This window comes from Sorex araneus, chromosome 10 (assembly GCF_027595985.1).
Source record: "Sorex araneus isolate mSorAra2 chromosome 10, mSorAra2.pri, whole genome shotgun sequence".
NCBI lineage: Eukaryota > Metazoa > Chordata > Mammalia > Eulipotyphla > Soricidae > Sorex > Sorex araneus.
Genome location: NC_073311.1, coordinates 22,962,708 through 22,983,365, shown reverse-complemented (window position 1 = coordinate 22,983,365; position 20,658 = coordinate 22,962,708). Strand labels below are relative to the sequence as shown.

The 20,658-nt window shown below is 35.1% G+C and overlaps 1 protein-coding gene across 1 annotated transcript in view; it reads right to left on the bottom strand.

Annotated features, from left to right (window-relative positions):
- Positions 1 to 20,658, bottom strand: part of PTPRQ (protein tyrosine phosphatase receptor type Q) — a 213,419-nt gene that overhangs the window by 53,418 nt on the left and 139,343 nt on the right. The window contains exons 29-33 of the mRNA XM_055118437.1: positions 19,333 to 19,577; positions 16,701 to 16,767; positions 12,317 to 12,475; positions 10,794 to 11,016; positions 8,658 to 8,731 (exon numbers count right to left, since the gene is read on the bottom strand). Coding sequence (XP_054974412.1) covers positions 8,658 to 8,731; positions 10,794 to 11,016; positions 12,317 to 12,475; positions 16,701 to 16,767; positions 19,333 to 19,577 — 768 coding nt within the window. The remainder of the gene's footprint in view (positions 1 to 8,657; positions 8,732 to 10,793; positions 11,017 to 12,316; positions 12,476 to 16,700; positions 16,768 to 19,332; positions 19,578 to 20,658) is intronic.

Below are 20,658 nucleotides of genomic sequence, written 5' to 3'. Positions count from 1 at the left end.
TTCGGATTTTTTTTTCTTTTTGGATCACACTCAGTGACGTGCAGGGGTCACTCTTGGCTCTGCACTCAGGAATTACCCCTGGCTGTGCTCAGGGGACCATATGGGATGCTGGGAATCGAACCCGGGTTGGCTGCATGCAAGGCAAACAACCTACCGGCTGTGCTATCTCTCCAGCCCTGGATTTTTTTGTTCAAAAATTTATTCCAAATTCTGAGAATAGCACTAGGTACCCACTAATGCTCTAAATATTTTCTGAATCTACTGATATATACAAATGCTGATTTTGAAATAAGTATTAAATTTTTTCACATTGTATAAAAAAGTATTAAATTTTTTCACATTGATCAAGGTATTAATTAACTCCGACTACTCAAATTATAAATAAAATTTTGGCATCATTTAATAAATATATAAAACCAATTTTAAGTAATATCATTTATAATTTAACTATAAATGGTAGTAATGACAGATGACAAAATGACAGAGATGAAGTATTTACAAATTTTCAGGTATTAATATTATTTTTTACCCTGAATCTCTGCTTATGAAATGATTACAATTTTGAAGAGTTCCTGAGGCTATTTTGTATGGTAGATTGAATGAATACCAATCTTACAGATTTTTCAAAGTTTCTCTAGCCTACCCAGCTACACTTAGAAGGTACTTAAGCAGCATGTAACTCATTAAATACCAATATTTTTATACATTAATATATAAAGATTTAGTTTGTGAAGTTTACTCTAATTGGAAGTACTTGGGAAAAGATACATGAAGATGAATAAAAAATTCATCATTATCAGGAAATATTGAATCACTAAACCTTAGAACTCAGTGTGGAAAAATGATTTCATAGACCACAAAAAAAATTTCAGATGGGATTACCATTTCAAAGCAAGAGCCAAGTGAAGTGAGGCAATGACATATACTGTATTAATAAACAATATGCAATCCTTTGGGTACATGTATTATAAAAGTACCACTGGGAAAGAACAAAATGTACCATGATTGTTGGGTACAAATTCTATTCTATGCTAATAATGTACCCACAGAAAATTACTAACACATAATGAAGTCACTTCTACCAGTCCCTTAATAGAAAATGGAATTCTTTCTCTTGGAAATGTAAATGACTCTTTATCAAATAAGTACAAATCATTTCCGAATAGACCTTAAATCCTTTGAAAGGTCAAACTAAATAGTTTTATTTGCATAATAAAATATGCTACTGCAATTAAGCAAATCATAATTGTGAATGAATAATTTTTCATAAGCATCATCTTTTGATTTAAAATACTATTTAAATTCAGCATATAAATCTGTTTTTAAAGGCCAGGTTTATAACTCTAAAAAGGAACTATAATTAAATGAGTAATAAAGCTAACAGGGCATTGTCTATCTTTTGAAAGATATTTGTTGACACCTTCTTAACATTGTTATAATTGCAAAAGAAAGCAATTTCTTATTACAGAACTTCAGTACAGCCATCCAAGATAAAAGGATTTGCTAAGAATATTTTGGTTTCATTATTCAAGAGATCAGTTTACAGATGATCCAGTGCAGGTCATCACTACCGCACTGGAGAGGTAGTGCAGCAGGTAGGGCGTTCGCCTTGCACGCGGCCAACTAGGGTTTGATTCCTCCACCCCTCTCGGAGAGCCCGGCAAGCTACCGAGAATATCTTGCCTTCACAGCAGAACCTGGCAAGCTACCTGTGGCATATTTGATTTGCCAAAAACAGTAACAACAAGCCTCACTATGGAGACATTACTGATGCCCGCTCGAGCAAATCGATGAGCAATAGGACGACAGTGACAGTGACAGTATTCAAGAGATATAAAATAAAATACACAAAATATGTCTTTTCAGCACGTCTGGCTAGCAAAATGCAGCAGCATCTAATAAATAAGTTTCTCGGTTGTAGGGGAAAGTCATACTTATTCATTATTCAAGAAAAGTGGGATTACTGTACAAATATATATATATTTTTAATTTTATTGAATCACCATGAGATAGTTGCAAGCTTTCATGTTTGGGTTACAATTACACAATGATCAAACACCCATCCCTCCACCAGTGCACATTCCCCACCACCAATATCCCCGGCATACCCCCCCCTTTCCCACTCTCCCCCTACCTTCATAGCAGACAATATTCCCCCATACTCTCTCTCTACTTTTGGGCAATATGGCTTGCAACACAGACACTGAGAAGTCATCATGTTTAATCCATTATCTACTTTTGGCACACATCTCCCATCCCGACTGATTCCTCCAGCTGTCTTTTACTTAGTGATCTTTTCTCTATTCCATCTGCCTTCTTCCCTCCACTCATGAAGCAGGCTTCCAGCTATGGGGCAATCCTCATGACCCTTGCATCTATGTACTGTCCTTGGGTGTCAGCCTCATGTGATGTTATTCTATACTCCACAAATGAGTGCCGTCCTTCTATGTCTGTCCCTCTCTTTCTGACTCATTTCACTTAGCATGATACTCTCCATGTCTATCAAAGAAATAGACAAAACACTCCTGAAATTCATATTGAAGAATAAACCCCCAGGAATAGCTAAAGCAATTGTTGGGAAAAAGAAGATGGGTGGCATCATCTTCCCCAACTTCAAACTCTACTGCAAAGCAGTAGTAATTAGAACAGCATGGTATTGGGCTAGAAACAGACCTGCAGACCAATGGAACAGAGTTGAATACCCTGTCACAGACCCCCAAATATATGGCCACTTAATCTTTGACAAAGGAGCAAGAAATGTGAAGTGGAACAAGGAAAGCATCTTCACCAAGAGGTGCTGGGAAAACTAGATAGCTATCTGAAAAAAAATGAACTCTGACCTCTGTCTAATGCCAGGCATAAAAGTCATATCAAAGTGGATTAAAGACCTCAATACCAGACATGAATCTATAAGGTACATAGAGGAAAATGTATGCAGAACTCTTCATGACATTGAAGTTAAAAGCATCTTTCAGGATGAAACAGCACTGACCATGCAAGTGGAAGCAAACAAACAAATGGGACTACATCAAACTAAGAAGCTTCTGTACTTCAAAAGAAACAGTGACCAAAATACCAAAAGAGCCCACAGAATGAGAAAGAATATTTACGCAATACTCATCTGATAAGGGATTAGTGTCCAGGATATACAAGTCACTAGTAGAATTTTATAAGAATAAAACCTCCAACCCCATCAAAAAGTGGGGAGAAGAAATGAACAGAAGTTTCCTCAAAAAACAAATACAAATGGCCAAAACGCACATGAAAAAATGCTCCACATCAGTAGTCATCAGGGTGATGCAAATTAAAACAACAATGAGATATCATCTCACACCACAGATACTGGCCCACATCCAAGAGAACAAAAGCCATCAGTGCTGGCATGGATGTGAGGGAAAAGGTATGCTCTTTCACTATTGGTGGGAATGCCGACTGGTCCAGCCTTTCTGGAAAACAATATGGATTACTATATTTTTATATATAATAATGGTGTGCACATGTATTAATCTCAAACTAAGATGAGAAAATGAAAAGCAAAGCAAGTAGAAATAGTTTTAACTGTTAAGAGATAAAGTACCAGAAGAATAGGAAATCTTTGTGAGAAAAGCATCATGAACAGTTATGAATGGAAAGTTACAAGGGTCTTAAGAATTTGCAAGCCATGTGCAACAAGGGGTTCCAAGCACAGCTTTATTGGGAGTCAGACTAAAAACTGAGTCTGAAAGCTGCTGCTGCCACCTTCAAGTTCTGTAACCTCAGGGAATCTGTTTGGAGAAATTCAGATTTCTTGCCAAAAATTTGGTATTATCCATAAATAGAGAATTGTGTTATAAGGTATTTTATTTAAAAGCACATGGAAATTTTATGAAAAAACACTCATAAAAGGGTTGGCATATTAGTAAATAATGTTTAGCATGAGTAATAACTTTTTCCTAACCATCTTTTCATTTATCTGATTCAGTCCTCCAGTTAACATCTGGAAATATTTACATATGGCTGGAGTGATAACAGCAGGTAGGGCATTTGCCTTGCACAAAGCCAACCCGGGTTTGATTCCTCCATCCCTCTCAGAGAGCCCAGCAAACTACAGAGAGTATCCCATCTGCACACAAAGCCTGGCAAGCTACCCATGGCATATCAGATATGCCAAAAACAATAACAACAAGCCTCAGAATGGAGATATTACTGGTGCCCCCTCGAGCAAATCGATGAACAACTGGACGACAGTGCTACAGTGCTATACACATTTTAGGAACATTTCAGAAGTAAATATGTTAAAGTAATACCCAAAGCCACTAAACTTAATATATGCCCCAAATTCCCAATATCTCCATCTGACTGCAAAGTCCAAAAAGTTCACTCTATTTTACCATTGCCTCATTAATATCATGAAACTTCCCCTGTTCCTCTGGTCCAGTGGGGCAAGTGAGTGAGTCTTTAACTTCGGAAATGACTAGAAGCCTCCTATTTCTAAGTGAGCATATTGGAACTGTTTTTTCAGTTTTAGTCCAGTAATTACATGAGAAGTGTTATGACAAAAGAAAACATTTAAGGTTTAGGGTTTCATTTTGTTCAGTTTTAATGAACCCTGTAAGGTGCAGAAAGGAGTGTCTGGTTTTCAAATCATGGGAGTCCTCAATAATTAAATTATGAATTAAACAAGCCTGCAAGCACTTTCAAAAAATGAATAGGCCTTAAGGTGGGGAGGGTGGTTAAGGAAAGTTTAAGGGCATTTTTATGAACTTGTTAATTAGCTTATTCTAATTAAAATGTTAATAAACATTCTGAGTAAAATAACAACAAAATAAATGAATTACTTAAGATCAAAATAATGGCACCTGCCACTTTTTTTCCACTTTTCAATGTTAATTCCCAAGGCATTAAAAATAAAGTTTAAACTCTTCCTCCACCAATTCAGCTCTATCTAGCAAAGACAGGCCTGTTTTCTAATCTTTTGTATTTCTATTAGTCTCTTTCTACTATTTTTTTGCAATTCTATTAAGTCCTTTAGTTTAACTCTCTATGCTTATTTCTTTCCTCGAATTTAACTTCTAAGCTATATTTCTGAGATGCACAGTACTATTAAAATGATCTATCTTAAAAGGATATACCCTGCAATATATAACTGAGAAACAAGTCTGGTAAAAATCTCTTAAATACTGAAGATTTTATTTGTAGATAATTCACCTTGGAGATCATTGCCTATGTTGGGCAAAATACTACAAAATACTGTTTATTCAATAGTAGGTTGATAACCTACATGGAACTGAGACTTTTTTCACTGGTCTAGAACCACCTAAGTCTTTTGCATACTTGGTAGGCATGTTGGGATAAAGTGCTATCATATAACCAAACCCACAACATCCTTGAAGAAAAAAGATCTTAATCATCCCATGTCATCTTATGATGACACCCAGGGTATTATGTCATTGTATTTTGTTCTGAGTTCCCTTCCATTCTCATAGCCACAAAACTGTTCTCACCATTGACTTGGAGAGTCCCTTTATTTCCTATTTGAGTCATTCTAGTATGTCTTCTTAGAATAAATACTTTATAAGTGTTTTTATTTTTCATGAACTAGGGACATTTTTAGAGGATGCTCTTTTCTGCTTGACTCATAAAGATGAATCTGATCTGCACAAAACTACAACATCCAATTATCAGGTTGAAAACAGATGTAAGTCAGATACAGATGCTATTAAATCTGTTATCCTGCAACACCACTGGACTGTTTTTCTGGTCACCAAGAAGTTCTGGTCCACCATACCAAACTAGACTCTCAACCAGAATACCTCATTTTATGACAACAGAGGGTGTCACTCCTAGCAATCTCCCAGCTCATTCTTATTGGAAAACAATGCATGGACTTTAAGAAATTTTATAACAGGCACTTAGAAACCTTCATTGTTAATTCTCTTTGCCATTCCAATGATTTTCTTTCTATGATATCCTATCTTTTCATCCATGCCTCCTTCTCTAACCTTAGTAGTACAATATTTTGAACGATGTTCCTCATAATATGTCTGTTCTAGAATCATGCTGCTATGAGAATTCACAAAAAATTAGTACCTGAATAATTGGGATGGAGATAGTAGTGATTTCAAAGAAAAGGATCCAGAGAACTGGCTATATTACAGATTCTTAGAGAAATAAATTATTAGAAGACCATAACTCAGGAGCACCAATCCCTGCCTTCAATCAACTTGCAATAATGTGACCAAACCATGGCCAGAACATACATAATGAAGATATTGTATAAAAAAATTCCTGATGCTGAACTAAATTTTATTTTTATTTTGAATTCTTGTGATCTTGGATGTGTCAGTGATACCTTCCAGACAACTGTTATTATTGCTATTATTTTGTTTATATCTTCTCTTCATTATCAGTAGGCTGCAAGGCACTAGGAGGCTATGAGAGATGAAGCACATGGTGATTCACATAAGAAAGCAATCCCTTTTCTACTCGGCATCCCCAGCGTATAATCTCTCCAACACTAAAAAATTATTGGCTTTTTTGGTATCTTGTGTCTTTTATAAACAGATACACCAAGATAACAACTTATCTACAGTGTGGTTTCTGAATACTGCAATCTGGAGCATATTTTTATGATGTTATTCAGAAACTTAATTTAATGCTGCAATATCAGGGTGTGATAAGCTTCATATATATATGAAATTGAGAAACATTAGACCAATATCAAACCACAAGCCACATAAGCCAGTACTCATGTTATTAAGTTATTAGATAGAATTAATAGAATATGTTTTTTTATAGAATTTAACAATCATCCTAAGAGATTTAAATGAATTCTTCTATATAAATTTCTATAGCAATCCACATGACCTGATTTTATTTCTTTAAGGTCCTGTGATAAACTGGGTTGACAGAACAGCAAGTAGGCTGCTTTGCTTTGCACTGATTCAGGTCTTATCAGTGGCTGATTCAGGTACTATTCCCAGAACCCAATATGGGTTCTGGGCACTGCCAGGAGCCAAGAGAGAATCTTGAATGCAGAGTTAGGAGTAAGCTCTAAGCACTGTCAGATATGGCCCCCAAACAAAACTAACAAACCCCCCAAATCCAACTTTTTAAAACTGAGAATAGTATTCAGAGAATGTTTTTTTCTATAACTAATTTTCCTAAGACCAAGCAGTATTTCTAATTTTAAATGGGCAGAACTGTCTTCTTCCACTCACAACTTACTGAATGTATGGCAGTTCATTATGTGCTTTGAATCTGAACAACACACAAAGTCCCACATTTTCAGAGAATGGCATAGATAAAAATATAAAGTCGATTCACTCACAAATTCTTGGAAAATTATTTCTCTTAATGAAGTATTTCTAAAATATTATTTAAAGGCATTAAAGTTTAATTACTATAAAATGTCAATATGTTGTTTCATTTTTTCAAGGTAAATACTATAATCATTATTTTTCAAGTGAGGAAACGGGAGAAAAAGTAAGAAAAAATTAGCAATTGAGTTATTTTCTCAAATGGCCAAGGGAAGATTTGAATCCGGGTCTAAACACAGCATTTAGTAACACAATGCTTAGAAAATCTTAGAAATTTCCAAAATTTGTTTTGGAATCATTGCCCAGCACATGATCTCTCTACCGGGTTTTGCTTTATCTGAAAATGAACTGATACTAGAATTCATATCAAATAACTAAGAAGTCTTCTCAGCTTCCACATGGCTGACATTCTCCACTAGGTCATTCTGTCTGTAAAGTGCTCCCCTGTGCCCTTTAGGTTATGCCGCAGCATCTCTGGGCTCCGTCCACTAGATGCCAGCAGCTCAGCCCCCACAGCTGTGACAATCAAAAATGGCTCCACAGAGTCCTAAAGTTTTCTGGAAAGCGAAATGACTTTGTTTGAGAACTATTCACCTGTATTGTGTGTGGTGAAAAATTCAGTTATTACTTGTAGAGATTGGAACACTGAATATTTAATGTTGGATAGAATGATTGCAAAGGAAAAAGGAAAAGAAATAATTTACTTGCCTCTAACTAAATTGTAATTATATATTATCCAAGTATTAATTGGGTAAATACATTGAAAGAAAATCATGAAAATACGATTTAGAAAGAAAATAGAATTTTAGAGGACTGGTAACCTTCCACTATGAGGATTATTTCAGAAAAACTTTCCATAACATCTTCCTTCATTAAGTAAAAATGTTTTACATATGAGATTGTATGTTAAGCAAACATTTTCTTAGTATAATACTAGTGAACATCAGCATAGAATGAATCTCCTAAAAATTATGTCCAGAATTAAATGAATTGCCTATTCAACTTTACAAATATTGTTTTTTCCTTAAAGAGACTAATCTTGGGGCTGGAGCAATAGCACAGCGGGTAGGGCGTTTGCCTTGCATTGCATGCGGCTGACTGGCCGACCCGGGTTTGATTTCCAGCATCCCATATGGTCCCCTGAGCACCGCCAGGAGTAATTCCTGAGTGCAGAGCCAGAAGTAACCCTTGTGCATTGCCAGGTGTGACCCAAAAAGAAAAAAAAAGAGAGAAACTAATCTTGAAACAAATTTATATTTGAAAACATTCAGTAATACATTCATACATTTACTAGTGATTCATACAACTTGTGATTACTTTGTTAATATGAGTTAAACTAAACTACAAAGTCTATCTTACCTAAAGTCTTAACAGGGTCAGAGTAATCAGAGTCAGTATATTGTCCCATGACGTTTGTGGCTCTAAATTTAAATCTAAGAAATAAAAAAGAAACAAATAATTTTATGCCATATTAATTTTGTATGGATAAATTTGCTAATAGACATAGAAATACACATTTTTATTGAAAGAAAAGAAATTAATTTATTACCAAAAAATACACATAGTCCTGACATAAGATGAATAATTATTCTGTACAAGAACCTCTTAAATTCTTGAATGACTAAAATTTTGACCACCTTCAGAAGCAATCAACTGGTGAGATTACGACCCTCACCAAAGTGTTTGGATGAAGTGGTTTAATGCCTATGGGAAGAATGTTGCCCATATATACTGTGTAAATAAAAAGCAGAATAGCAGCTATACCTCATAAACACTTGAAAACCCCAGCTAAATAGCTTTAGACTGGCCATATAAAACTTATGTTGCTCACATACGAACAAGTGAAGCCTGAGACTTGCCAAAGTTTTTAGTCAGAGCAGGGGCATGCTTGGCAGTGCGTTGTCTATAGAAATATCCGCAGCCATGCCAAGAGTGAATACAGGCTTAGTATATGGAGTGTGTTCTACAATTTGTGCCCGAGGTCCAACACAGTATTTCTTATATCTGTGTGTCACTGTCACTGTCATCCCATTGCTCATCGATTTGTTCGAGTGGGCACCAGTAACGTCTCTCATTGTGAGGTTTGTTGTTACTGTTTGTGGCATATCCAATACGCCACAGGTAGCTTGCCAGGCTCTGCCCTGTGGGCGAGATACTCTCTGTAGCTTGCCGGACTCTCCAAGAGGGGTGGAGGAATTGAACACGGGTCGGCTGCATGAAAGGTGAATTTTTATTTTTTATGTGTTTTGGGGGGCGGGGTACAAATTAAGTAGAGACAGTTGCAGAAAAGAACCATTTTTTTAAGTTACTGGATATTTCAACCAGAGACCATAATAATTTACTTATTTAAAAATTAAAAAAACTCTGGAATTGTAAATAGTGAACTAGCATAACAATAAATTGCAATGCATAATTTAATTCCTACTATTCAAAAATTCTTTTTGGGGGGTCACACTCAGCGACATTGAAGGTATCCACGTGGCATACTGTTTGGATGGGGGTATCTGCCAGTGAGACTCAAGAGACAATGAGGTGTCAGGGATTAAACCTAGGGTTCCTGCATGTAAAACATGCACTCCAGCCTTATAAGTAAAATCCTGGTCTATTCTCAAATCCTTATTTGTGAACTCAGTATATAATTATTTTATTTTGGAAAAAATGCAATATAAATTATATTACAATTATTAGAATTTGTGATATATAATTTTTACCTTTTGCATTTATGATGAACAAATTTCATATAATAGCTTAAAAACCAAAGTAATAAAATCAAAGAACAGCCTTAAAAGCCTCGAAATGATTAACGATGTTTTGGAACTCTTGGTGGCAAAAATGAGACTAGCTACATTAAAAAAATTATCAATAACATTTTTATTTTGAAATCAATAATTTTAAAATTAAAAAATGTCTTATGACTAAACAATATGCCTGTATAATAGGAGGGAAAGGATCGACTTAGCAAGTAGTAAAAGTATTTGTATTTACTTTTAATATTATATTTGACTACCGAAATATAGATTATAGACTTTAAAGTGTATTGCAAAGATTTCAATCCCTCATTTGTTTGATTGCATAAAAGGAAATTCTTACTATGACTGAGATAAATTAAAGCCATGTTAACTAAAATATCTGAATCACATTTCTAGAAACCTATACTTTTCTGCATGTAACAAAAATAGTAAGTGAAAAGTACAAAGCATTACACATTACTCACATTTTTCTAAAGAAAAAGATCAATTCCTTGTTCTCCCGTGGCAGAGCTTTCTTATGGTCCCTAGGTTATTGATATCAAACCACAATAACCCTTAGGCTTATTTGTTTCCCTACAAAACTGTTTTTTGAATGCAAAACAATACCTTCCTGATCCTTCTGTTTCAAGTCCCTGGAAGATTAGGCCAGGATACTTGTGAATACCTAGTGCTAATTGGGAAGGAGAGACATAAGGCATTGTCTACCTTGCTAGCATAAAGCATAATAAACATAAACCACACTTACAAGTATTGCTTTTTTGGTTTCAGGGGTCCATTGCAAAGTTTATTTTCGTTTCCTGGAATCATGCACGCATTGTCAGCACCTATGATGTAGATTTCTTCATTTCCGCTGAACTTAGTCTTTCCTTCTGTACATGGAGGGTTAGGGAAGCCTTCATTTGTAAAATATGGCCTTGGCTTATGAAAATAGGCATCATACCATTTTGTTATGTTTCCATCATGCTGAGCTATTTCCAGAGAAAAGTTTAATGAGTACAAGTGATAGATCAATGAATTTTTTCGTTAATAAAGAGTGTTTGTATATTGCATGAGTAGAATTTGAATGTCACTCTGTGAAACACCAGTGATGATTTAGCTGAACTCTCTGGATAAGCAGAGCATCCTACTTTTACCTGTCAGAACTCTAGGGTTGGGTTGAAGGACAACTAACTTCTCAACTTCTCTGGTAGGGAAAAGAACATTCATAGTCAAGAGTAACTGCCTTCTTCATACTTACAAAGATGCTCTCAACACCTTATCTTCACCTTACTTCCAGTGCCCCTGGACTTCCAGAGTCCCGACAGCTACATCCACATTTCATGACCAATACCATTTAAGATCACTGTCCAGGGGCCGGAGCGATAGCACAGCGGGTAGGGTGTTTGCCTTGCACGCGGCTAACCCGGGTTCGATCCCCGGCATCCCATATGGTCCCCCAACCACCGCCAGGAGTAATTCCTGAGTGCAAAGCCAGGAGTAACCCCTGAGCATCGCTGGGTATGACCCAAAAAGCAAAAAAAAAAAAAATCACTGTCCAGTTAAATATTCTGGATTTTCTGGGGCCCACGGCTACATTTGCAACCACACAATATCTCCAAACTCTACAATACTATCACCCCAATAGGAGCACACCGGACTGGATGAGAATGTAATGTAAAAGCCAACTAAGTTCAATTAAAGAAAACATTAACACAGAAGGTTCAAATAGCAACAACAGCTTAGAAAAATCTCAGACAAGTCCTTAATATTGCTACCATGAGATACCAAAATTTTCACAAACTTTTTTTCTGAAGATTTTTTTTGATAATTCCATTAGGCATTTTGTTGTAATAAGTGATATAAAATTATTTTGGGCCTCCTATGGGGTCAGGGTTGAGGGGTGGCTGGGAAAATGGAGACAACAGTGGAGGGAGTTGGTGGGATTGGAGTTGGAATATTGAATGTCTGTAATAAAGACATCATGAACATTTTAAACCACAATGTTTAAATAAAGTGGTGAAAAAAGGACCTTATCTTACAAAAAGTAAAACAATCCTAATAGCAAGAGGAGTAAATAAACCACTTGTTTAACTATGTCTTTTCTAAGTTTGGTAAAATAGTTTAGGCAAAAATAGTGATCCAAGTAAGTAATGATTATATATACAATCTATCAAGCTCAAGAATAATGTAATAATTGGGAGTGAACTTCAGATTACTGGTTGTGAACACTGACATTTGGCACTATTTAAACTCGGCAATTTTGCAAGGTAATTTGATATTTGATGATACCTCCTGCTTCTGCTACAAGTACTTGTACATTTCTAATAGGTCCATGATCATCACTGTAGTAGCATATTGGCATTCTGATTGTAATGGTTGTTGAAGTCACAAGAAGTTTTCCCGTTGCATCATAAATAGGGCTTGGTTTGGTTCTTGGTCTTGCTGGAGCTACAAAAAAAATCATTACAATTGATTTTTTTCTTTCTGAATCCAAGAGAAAGCATGTTAAATGATCCTTTCATGAAAGTAATTTACAGTTAATGATAAGCCTAAATAATGGAACAGTTTTACCTATAGAACAGGTACTTATAAATTATTATCTCCTCATAGTATAATTAGGTTTCAAGGCTTGCCTGTGATAATGAGACCTAGGTGTCATTTTCAGACATTAGACTTATCTTCACACATTACAAAAATTCATATTATATGCTCTCACTTGTATATAAGTTTTATAAATTCATTAACCCACACTAATATCTTAATTTTCCCCTTATTTAACTTCCTTTTGTCCAGTTCATCAGTCTCAAGTCATACCAGCAACCACAACCACCCCAATTTATTCATGTAAAACATTTGGATACTGTCCTCCAGTATTTTTCTCAAAGATCATAACCATAGAAAATTTATAAATGCATACATAATGGATTCATCTCACTGGTTTTTAATAGGGCCATATTTTGCATTGCAATTTCCCTACACAGCATTTTTCTCACTTAAATACAACTTGTTTACATCTTACCAAACCACAAAGATTCAGCCCAGTTGTATGGGCCTGACCAGCAATGTAGTGCTCCTCTGACCCAGCAGTTTTTTAATGTGTTTTTGTTTGTTTGTTTGTTTGTTTGTTTGTTTTATCATTTGTTTGTTTTTGGTGATGCTCTGGCCTTAGCCATGGCTTTGTACTCAAAGATCAATCCTGGTGGGCTGGGGGACCATCTAGGGTGCCTGAACCCCAGTTAGGCAAGGAAGGAAAACACCCAACTTGCTGTGCTATCACTCTGGCTATTACTGCAAAGAGGCAGCAGTTTTAAGAACCATGCTGCAATGCTTAAGGATAACTAGGGATATACCTAGTGATGCTTGTGGTTCATGAGGTGCTAAGGATCAATCTTGTCATCTCAAACATGCAAGACATGTGCTCCAGTCCTCTGATCTACCTCCTTGGGACTTGCCTTCTTACAACTATGTCAAAATAATAACATGACAGCAAAATATTCATTAATTTATTTAGTGGAGGGAACACTTTCTCTTCAGGCTTAGTACTCTTAATGTACTTTATAAATTTAACATCATTTACTAATTCTTTCATTTTAGTAGAATGTAGTTCCAAGAGCAGGCTTTCTGGAAAAAATATATGCCTTTCCCAACATTAATAGCTGTTACCAGAATAATATGTAAAAAATCTATAATATTTTACCACCAATGCATAAAAATATCTACAAAATTAATATCTGTAGAAGTTCTAATATCATTTTATTTAAAGGTTATATACTAGCTGTTAACCAACATTAAATTGCTTAATAAGACTTCCATATTTAATTTCTATATTAATTAATTTTTAAAAAAAAACTCTTAGTAATGATATAACTTTGACAATATCATTTCTATTTTATAGATGAGATGATGGCCTTATGTCAGATAGGTATGAGAGGAAAATACCAAGATTGAAAAACAAATCTATTTCAGTCAACCCTTCAGTTCAGATTACTCAGATATAGACCACTGTAGTACTGCTGTTGTCCCATTGTTCATTGATTTGCTTGAGCGGGCACCAGTAACATTTCCTTTGTGAGACTTGTTGTTACTGTTTTTGGCATATTAAATACGCCACATAAAATCACATGTGCATAAAGTTTATTGGTGGAAGGTATATGTAAAATAAAGGGTGAGCGGCAATGTTGGGCACGAGTCCTTAGAGCCTCATGCACAGGTCTGATCCTATGAAAGAGGGGACAGGAGAAAGAATTCAGTCTAAACATCCTCAGATTAAGTAGACAAAGGACCGAACATGATGGCCTCTCATTATCTGTATTGCAAACCATAATACCCAGAAGTAGAGAGCGAGTTGTCTGCCACAGAGGCAGGGGGAGGAATTGTCTGCCATAGAGGCAGGGGGAGGCATGAGGTAAGGTTGAGGGGAGGCATACTGGAAATATTGCTGGTAGAAAATATACACTGGTGGAGGGATGGGTGTTCGATCATTGTATGACTGAAACTCAAACATGAAAGTTGTGTAACTGTAGCTCACGGTTGATTCAATAAAAAAATAAGGATAAAGTAAATTAAAAAATAATTAAAAATGAAAAATCACAGATTGAGGAGTTCTGAAAAACTCCCAACTAGGTCACTGGGGAAGGCAACAAAGTTTTCCAGTGAGAAGAATTTGAAATTGGACATAGCTATCAAGCTTGACAGTATCTGTTAAATATAAATTTAATGAAACTATTTTTAATTCGATATTGTTCCATGCACAATATAATTATGCATATTTCTGGAGAAAAATGAATTTTTCTAGGACCCACCATTACTGCTACCAGTATTTAAATAGATTCTCAGTCTACCCATCCTTTTAAGGAGAGAACCACTGAAACTTATCAGTCATCTTACCTGGAAATGACAAAAGTATCTGAAATGGAAGTTTTATTAAAATATAAATGTATTATTACCTACACACCACCTATCTGTCATTAAACAACAACAAAAAATTAAGATGATATGACAAAGTTCTTCCTTTTAATCCATTTTGTAAAATCTGATGTTTTCAAAGAATAATGAATGGTACATTCCACAATATATTTCCTTGATTGATATAAAATAATTTATAATTAAAATGATCATAACAGGATCCAGAGCCGCAGCATGAGAAGCAGACCCTCCGCGCCTAAAGACTGTGATCCTGAGGTCTCCTAACCCGTTTTGGCACCAGAGCGGATTCTTGCAGCCATGCATTTTGACTGTGAACTGAGCTAAAATATTAGAAACCCAAAACCGTGCAGCCGCGATAGTGGCCGCGCAGACTCAGAGTCTTCACGCTCAGCAATGAAGGGAAATTATTAGATGATGCCTGTTCAGCAGGCCTGATTGTTGGGGAAAATTTCCAAACAATAATAGTGAGTTCTGTATGGAAATATGGAATGTACTCAAACTATATAGAGAATAAAGGGAATATCATTAGCTACTTAGGTGGGGGGTGGGGTGGGGGGGTGTATTGGGGTTCTTGGTGGTGGAACATGTGCACTGGCGAAGGGATGGGGGTTTAATCAATATTTGACTGTGACTTAAACCTGAAAGCTTTGTAATTTTTTAACTGTGATTCAATAAAATATTTCTTATAAAAAATTATCATAACAATTATGTATTGATAAAAAGATAAAATGAATCAACTTCATTTTATAAGCGTTTGGTATTTTTACTGGGACTCATTTCTTGGTACTGTCCTGAGTCTCCTAGAGAACCCTTTAATCTATACAAAAACCATGAGGTAGGAACTAATGTTATTTTCGCTGACAGGCTAATAGAGGTTAAGAAACATGTCCAGAGTCAAATAGATTTCAAGTGACCAATTCGGGATTAAATTTCAGCACTTTACCACTAGACTTAACATAGAGAAGGAACTTTTAATCTCTGTTCTCTGCCAAAGTTTCTTTTTCTCTTAAAGAGAGAAGCAAAATACTACTGAATGATAAACATTACAGCAAAAAAAAATTCTAAATATTAGTACAGATAGTCAGAGAGATAGCATAATTATTTGCATATTTCCAATATTGGAAAGAGAATGTACGCTTTGTATCTGAGTGGCCCTCAACTCCTCCTAATGTTTTTGGGGTTTTGTAAATTTTATCACGGGAAGAGGTGGAAGATGGAGAGTCTGGATTTTGATTATATTTTCTATGAACAATAATAGTCAAAATAATAAGTGGATATATCTTATTTACGATCAAAATCTTTAAGTTAAATATACAGCAGTTCAGAAACACTATTTGATGAACTGAAGAGAATTTGACTTGCAAGACAAATAAAAATAAAGATAAGTCAAGGAATTTAGTTAGATCAGGATAAGCCCTGGATAATTTGAACCATGAGTTTCCTTTTCAATACAATTAAATCTCATAACTAATAAATATAAAATTTCTTAGAAAAGTTTAAATTAAAGAAAAAGAAATATGAGATAACAGGTGGGTGTTTTATATTTAATTAGCAAGGTAATTTGTATCATTACTGAAAGATCCTAATTATATTTTAATAAGAACATACTCTAATAAGAAACTTTTCATATGTTTATGTATCATTTAAAAATTTACTTCATTCTTACTTCCAATACAGAATCCTAACTAAAATTAGTCAGATTGAAACCTCAGAATTTCAGGGGACAGAATCTCACACATGCACATACCTTTAATATCCATGGTTATTCGCATCTGAACTTTTGGCCCTGCACCAGCACCATTGATTGCATAAACCTAAAACAATGAAACACCGTGTTACTCTTTGCAAGTTATTGCTCACATGTATATATATATATATAATGATAGTGATTATGCACTGTTTAAAAATTGTTCAATTTTCAAAACAATTGCTTATAGTCTAATCTGTTATATTTGATTGCACGACTTTAATAATCAGCATATACGAAGGAAAAGCACTAAATAAAGCAGTTCTCAAAATTTACATATTATGATGCTGAGAAGAAATCAGAGTGACCTAAACAACCCCGTCACAGAGACCCAGAAAAAACTGTGGTTTCAGTTTGAACCCGTAGGAGGAATTGAGCAGAAAAATGACTATGTCTACAATTCTCTTTATCTACTCCAACATCTGTTCCTTCTCTCTGTAGCCAGGCAACACTGGCTTTCTTTTAAATCCATATTCAAGAGCCTCCTTTTTTTCCTTCTCTGAGATGAAATCCTATTCCTTCAGCCTCCCAGTTTTCCTGTATTAAATCATCCCTCTGAAAGTTGGCCTTTATGCCCTTCCTCACCCCTGCCCCAAAGTATCTGATGCTATAACCCACATAATGCAGCATATACACATAAAGCATTTCTGGTTTTATATACAGAGGGTGATTTACGCAAATGTGAATTCTTAATTAACTTTGCTCTTTGAAAGCTCTGAACACAAACCCTTTCTTATCGACATTATCTGTTTCTATGTGGATTCATTATACTTGATAAATAATTAAGACTATAATATGTCTATTGGAATAAATTTGTTTTGTACATTGATGAACAACCCTCCATTCTGTTGATACTCTGGAAATATTTTGACTGAGTTAAAGTAATAATACGACATATATGTGATGTGATAGGATTCACCCTATAAACCAAGTCCATAAAATGTGAATTAGTAGGGACTTTTATCAGAGTATGTAAATTTAAAAAGGAAATATTCAAATGAAAAATATGCTATAGCCTGCTTAATTATTTTTATTTCTTTATGTGACCAATATTTGTTGGACACTCCTTAAACCACAGCATGCAAATAAGTTACTTGTACATGCTGTTAAATGAAGATGTGCTCATTTTGAATAAGTAAGTCAGGACAACTTGCTAAAATGTTGTATTTCTAAAAAAACTCTGATGTTCAGGATGTTGCAAAGTGCATTTTGTGAAAAAAGTCTTTTTTTAATTATAAATGTTATACTTTATTTCTACATTATCATTTGTAAAAGCAATAATGGTGTGCACTCAGTACTTAGTTGGCTGTTAATATTTAGCTCTTACAAAAGTCCAGTGAAGTTACTATTCCTAATATTAATTTTAAGAGAAATAAATATTAAAATTATTTGTCTAAATATATGTAAATATATTAATATCTAAGGCACATATTTGAGGAAACTTGTCAGACAGAATATAACAAAGCTGGGTTTGTAGGATTGCTTGTTTTGGGGTTTCCCAGGAGTGGTCAGGAGGTCTGAGGGGCCCATCTGTGCCAACCTTTCCACAGATTCAGCAGAAAGGCCCAAGAACGCAATGTGGCTATGGCTTTGTTGGGGTTCCCCAGAGCCATCCAGGAGGTGCTAGAGACTTCCAGGACTGCACCTGGTGATATGGTGGAGATTTCAACTATTCTCATAATCTAGTCTTTCTTGATTATGGTGCACTTAGCTGAATAGGAAACAATGAATCTATAAGCAAGATTTGTGATAAAACATAATTTGAGTGGGAGGAATAAATATCTACATACATATGTCTTATCTATAATTTGATAGGAAGATTTTATATTAGGCACCTGAAAGGTTTTAACTTCTGCATTATTTAAAAGATTGTCTTCGAAACATCTATTAATTGAAAGTACCAGGCATAATATAAAAGTGGCCAAAGTACGAAAACATTCAGGTATGTGTTTATGTGTTAATAAGAAATCACACATTTATTATTTTCCAAAATTTATAATTTAGAATTGACAGATACAATTCTATAAGCTTTTAGCCATCATTATATAAATTGAACATAAATTACAATAAAATATATAGCTACTTTTACCCCTTGAAATGTGCTTTTCCATTTATTGTTACACATAGAATGTTTTCCATCATTTTACTTAATTCTTTGAGTTTTGAGGCCACACCTAGTGCTATTCAGGGCTCACCACTGGCTCTGCAGTCAGGAACCACTCCTGGGGGGCTTAGATATTCACATTGGGTGCCGGGAATTGAACACATGTCAGCCACATGCAAAGCTAATGCCCTACCCTCTTTACTGTCTCTCTGACCCCAGACATTTTTCCTGTATATAGAACTATCTTTTCATATGTCATTGCTCATGCATTTTCACCATTGTCTATTTCATTTCTATATTTTTACTATTATTGCACAAAAGACTTTGTTTTCTACCTACTTTAGTGACACTTGTTTTATAATAGGAAACAGAAAATGCTATTCCTTTAAATCTATCTTCTTTGATATTTGAAAAAAACAAAAATATATCAAGTGTATTATATATATGCACACATATAAAAACTACAGTTCTTAATGCTACTTGTAAATCAATATAGTAAGATAGGTGAATCAAGTCATGAATACTTACACTGATATTGTATGTGTGCCCACCTTTCAGCCCTTCTAACATTGCAATGACAGATGTGTCAGTTTTCTCAATAATACTGAGGTTATGAATTTGGACAGCCATAGGATCATCTTCACGGCAAACCAATGCTTGATAAACTTGGATATTTCCATTGGGTTGAGAAGGAGGAAGGAATGTTAACTGAAATTTTGTAACTTCATCTGGTATCTTCTGAAATGTCATGTTGTTAGGTGGATCCTTAGGGACTAAGACAAAATATTTAGATATTATTTTTTAAAAGTTGAGTACTTTTTGATATCTATTCAAATTGTTTTTGCTTTACATTATTTTGTATACAGAGTATTACATAGATTACTTAATCCAGATGATTTGTGGAAAGCAGCCAAAGGTTTGGTGCATTAGAAAATCACCAACTGTTCTGTGGCACCTGTGGGTCACAGAAACATTTAGGTGATCATTTGCTTATTTATTTAGTCTTTTACATCGAACGTACTTCTATGATCATTTAGAGCTTTTTAATAAAAATAATATACAGTCACAGAAAGTTGCAAAATCACACATGTTGTCCTCTATAACCTTCCTCTTACACTACAATGTTTTCTAGTAAAGAGCATAAAATCAAACTTGGAAAAATGGCCACAGTTAACCCTGTTAGTTAGATTTCAAACTTCGTTTAGATCCCATTATTTTTCTGCTCTCATGTATTTTTTGCAGTTCTAGACAATTTTATACTATGTAAAGATTTCTGCAATTACCACTAGAACCAAGGAACAAAACTACCCGGGGCCATAACAGACCAACTTCCTGCTCTCTCCTAGTTTTGCATTTCATCACCTCCCCAAAACAATGATCATTCTCTACCACCATAATTTTGACATTTTGAGACTGGAAACAGCATAATGCTCTGGAGGTTTATTTGGAGTGTTGAAAGTTATTAATAGTTTATTCTAGTTATATATTATTTTTATTAGTTTTGTTTTGGGGGTCACACCTGGTGGTGCTCAGGGCTGGCTCCTGGCTCTCAGCAGTGAGATACTGAGGTTATGAATTTGGACAGCTTTAGGATCATCTTCACGGCAAACCAATGCTTGATAAACTTGGATATTTCCATGAGGTTGAGAAGGAGAAAGGAATGTTAACTGAAATTTTGTAACTTCATCTGGTATCTTCTGAAATGCCATGTTGTTAGGTGGATGCTTAGGGATCCTAGTCTTAAGAGGAAGAATTCAGGATCGTATATGATGCTGGGGATTGACTTCACTCTGCCATGTGCAAGGCAAGTGCCCTACCAGCTGTTCGATGTCTCTGGCCCCAGTAGTTTATTCT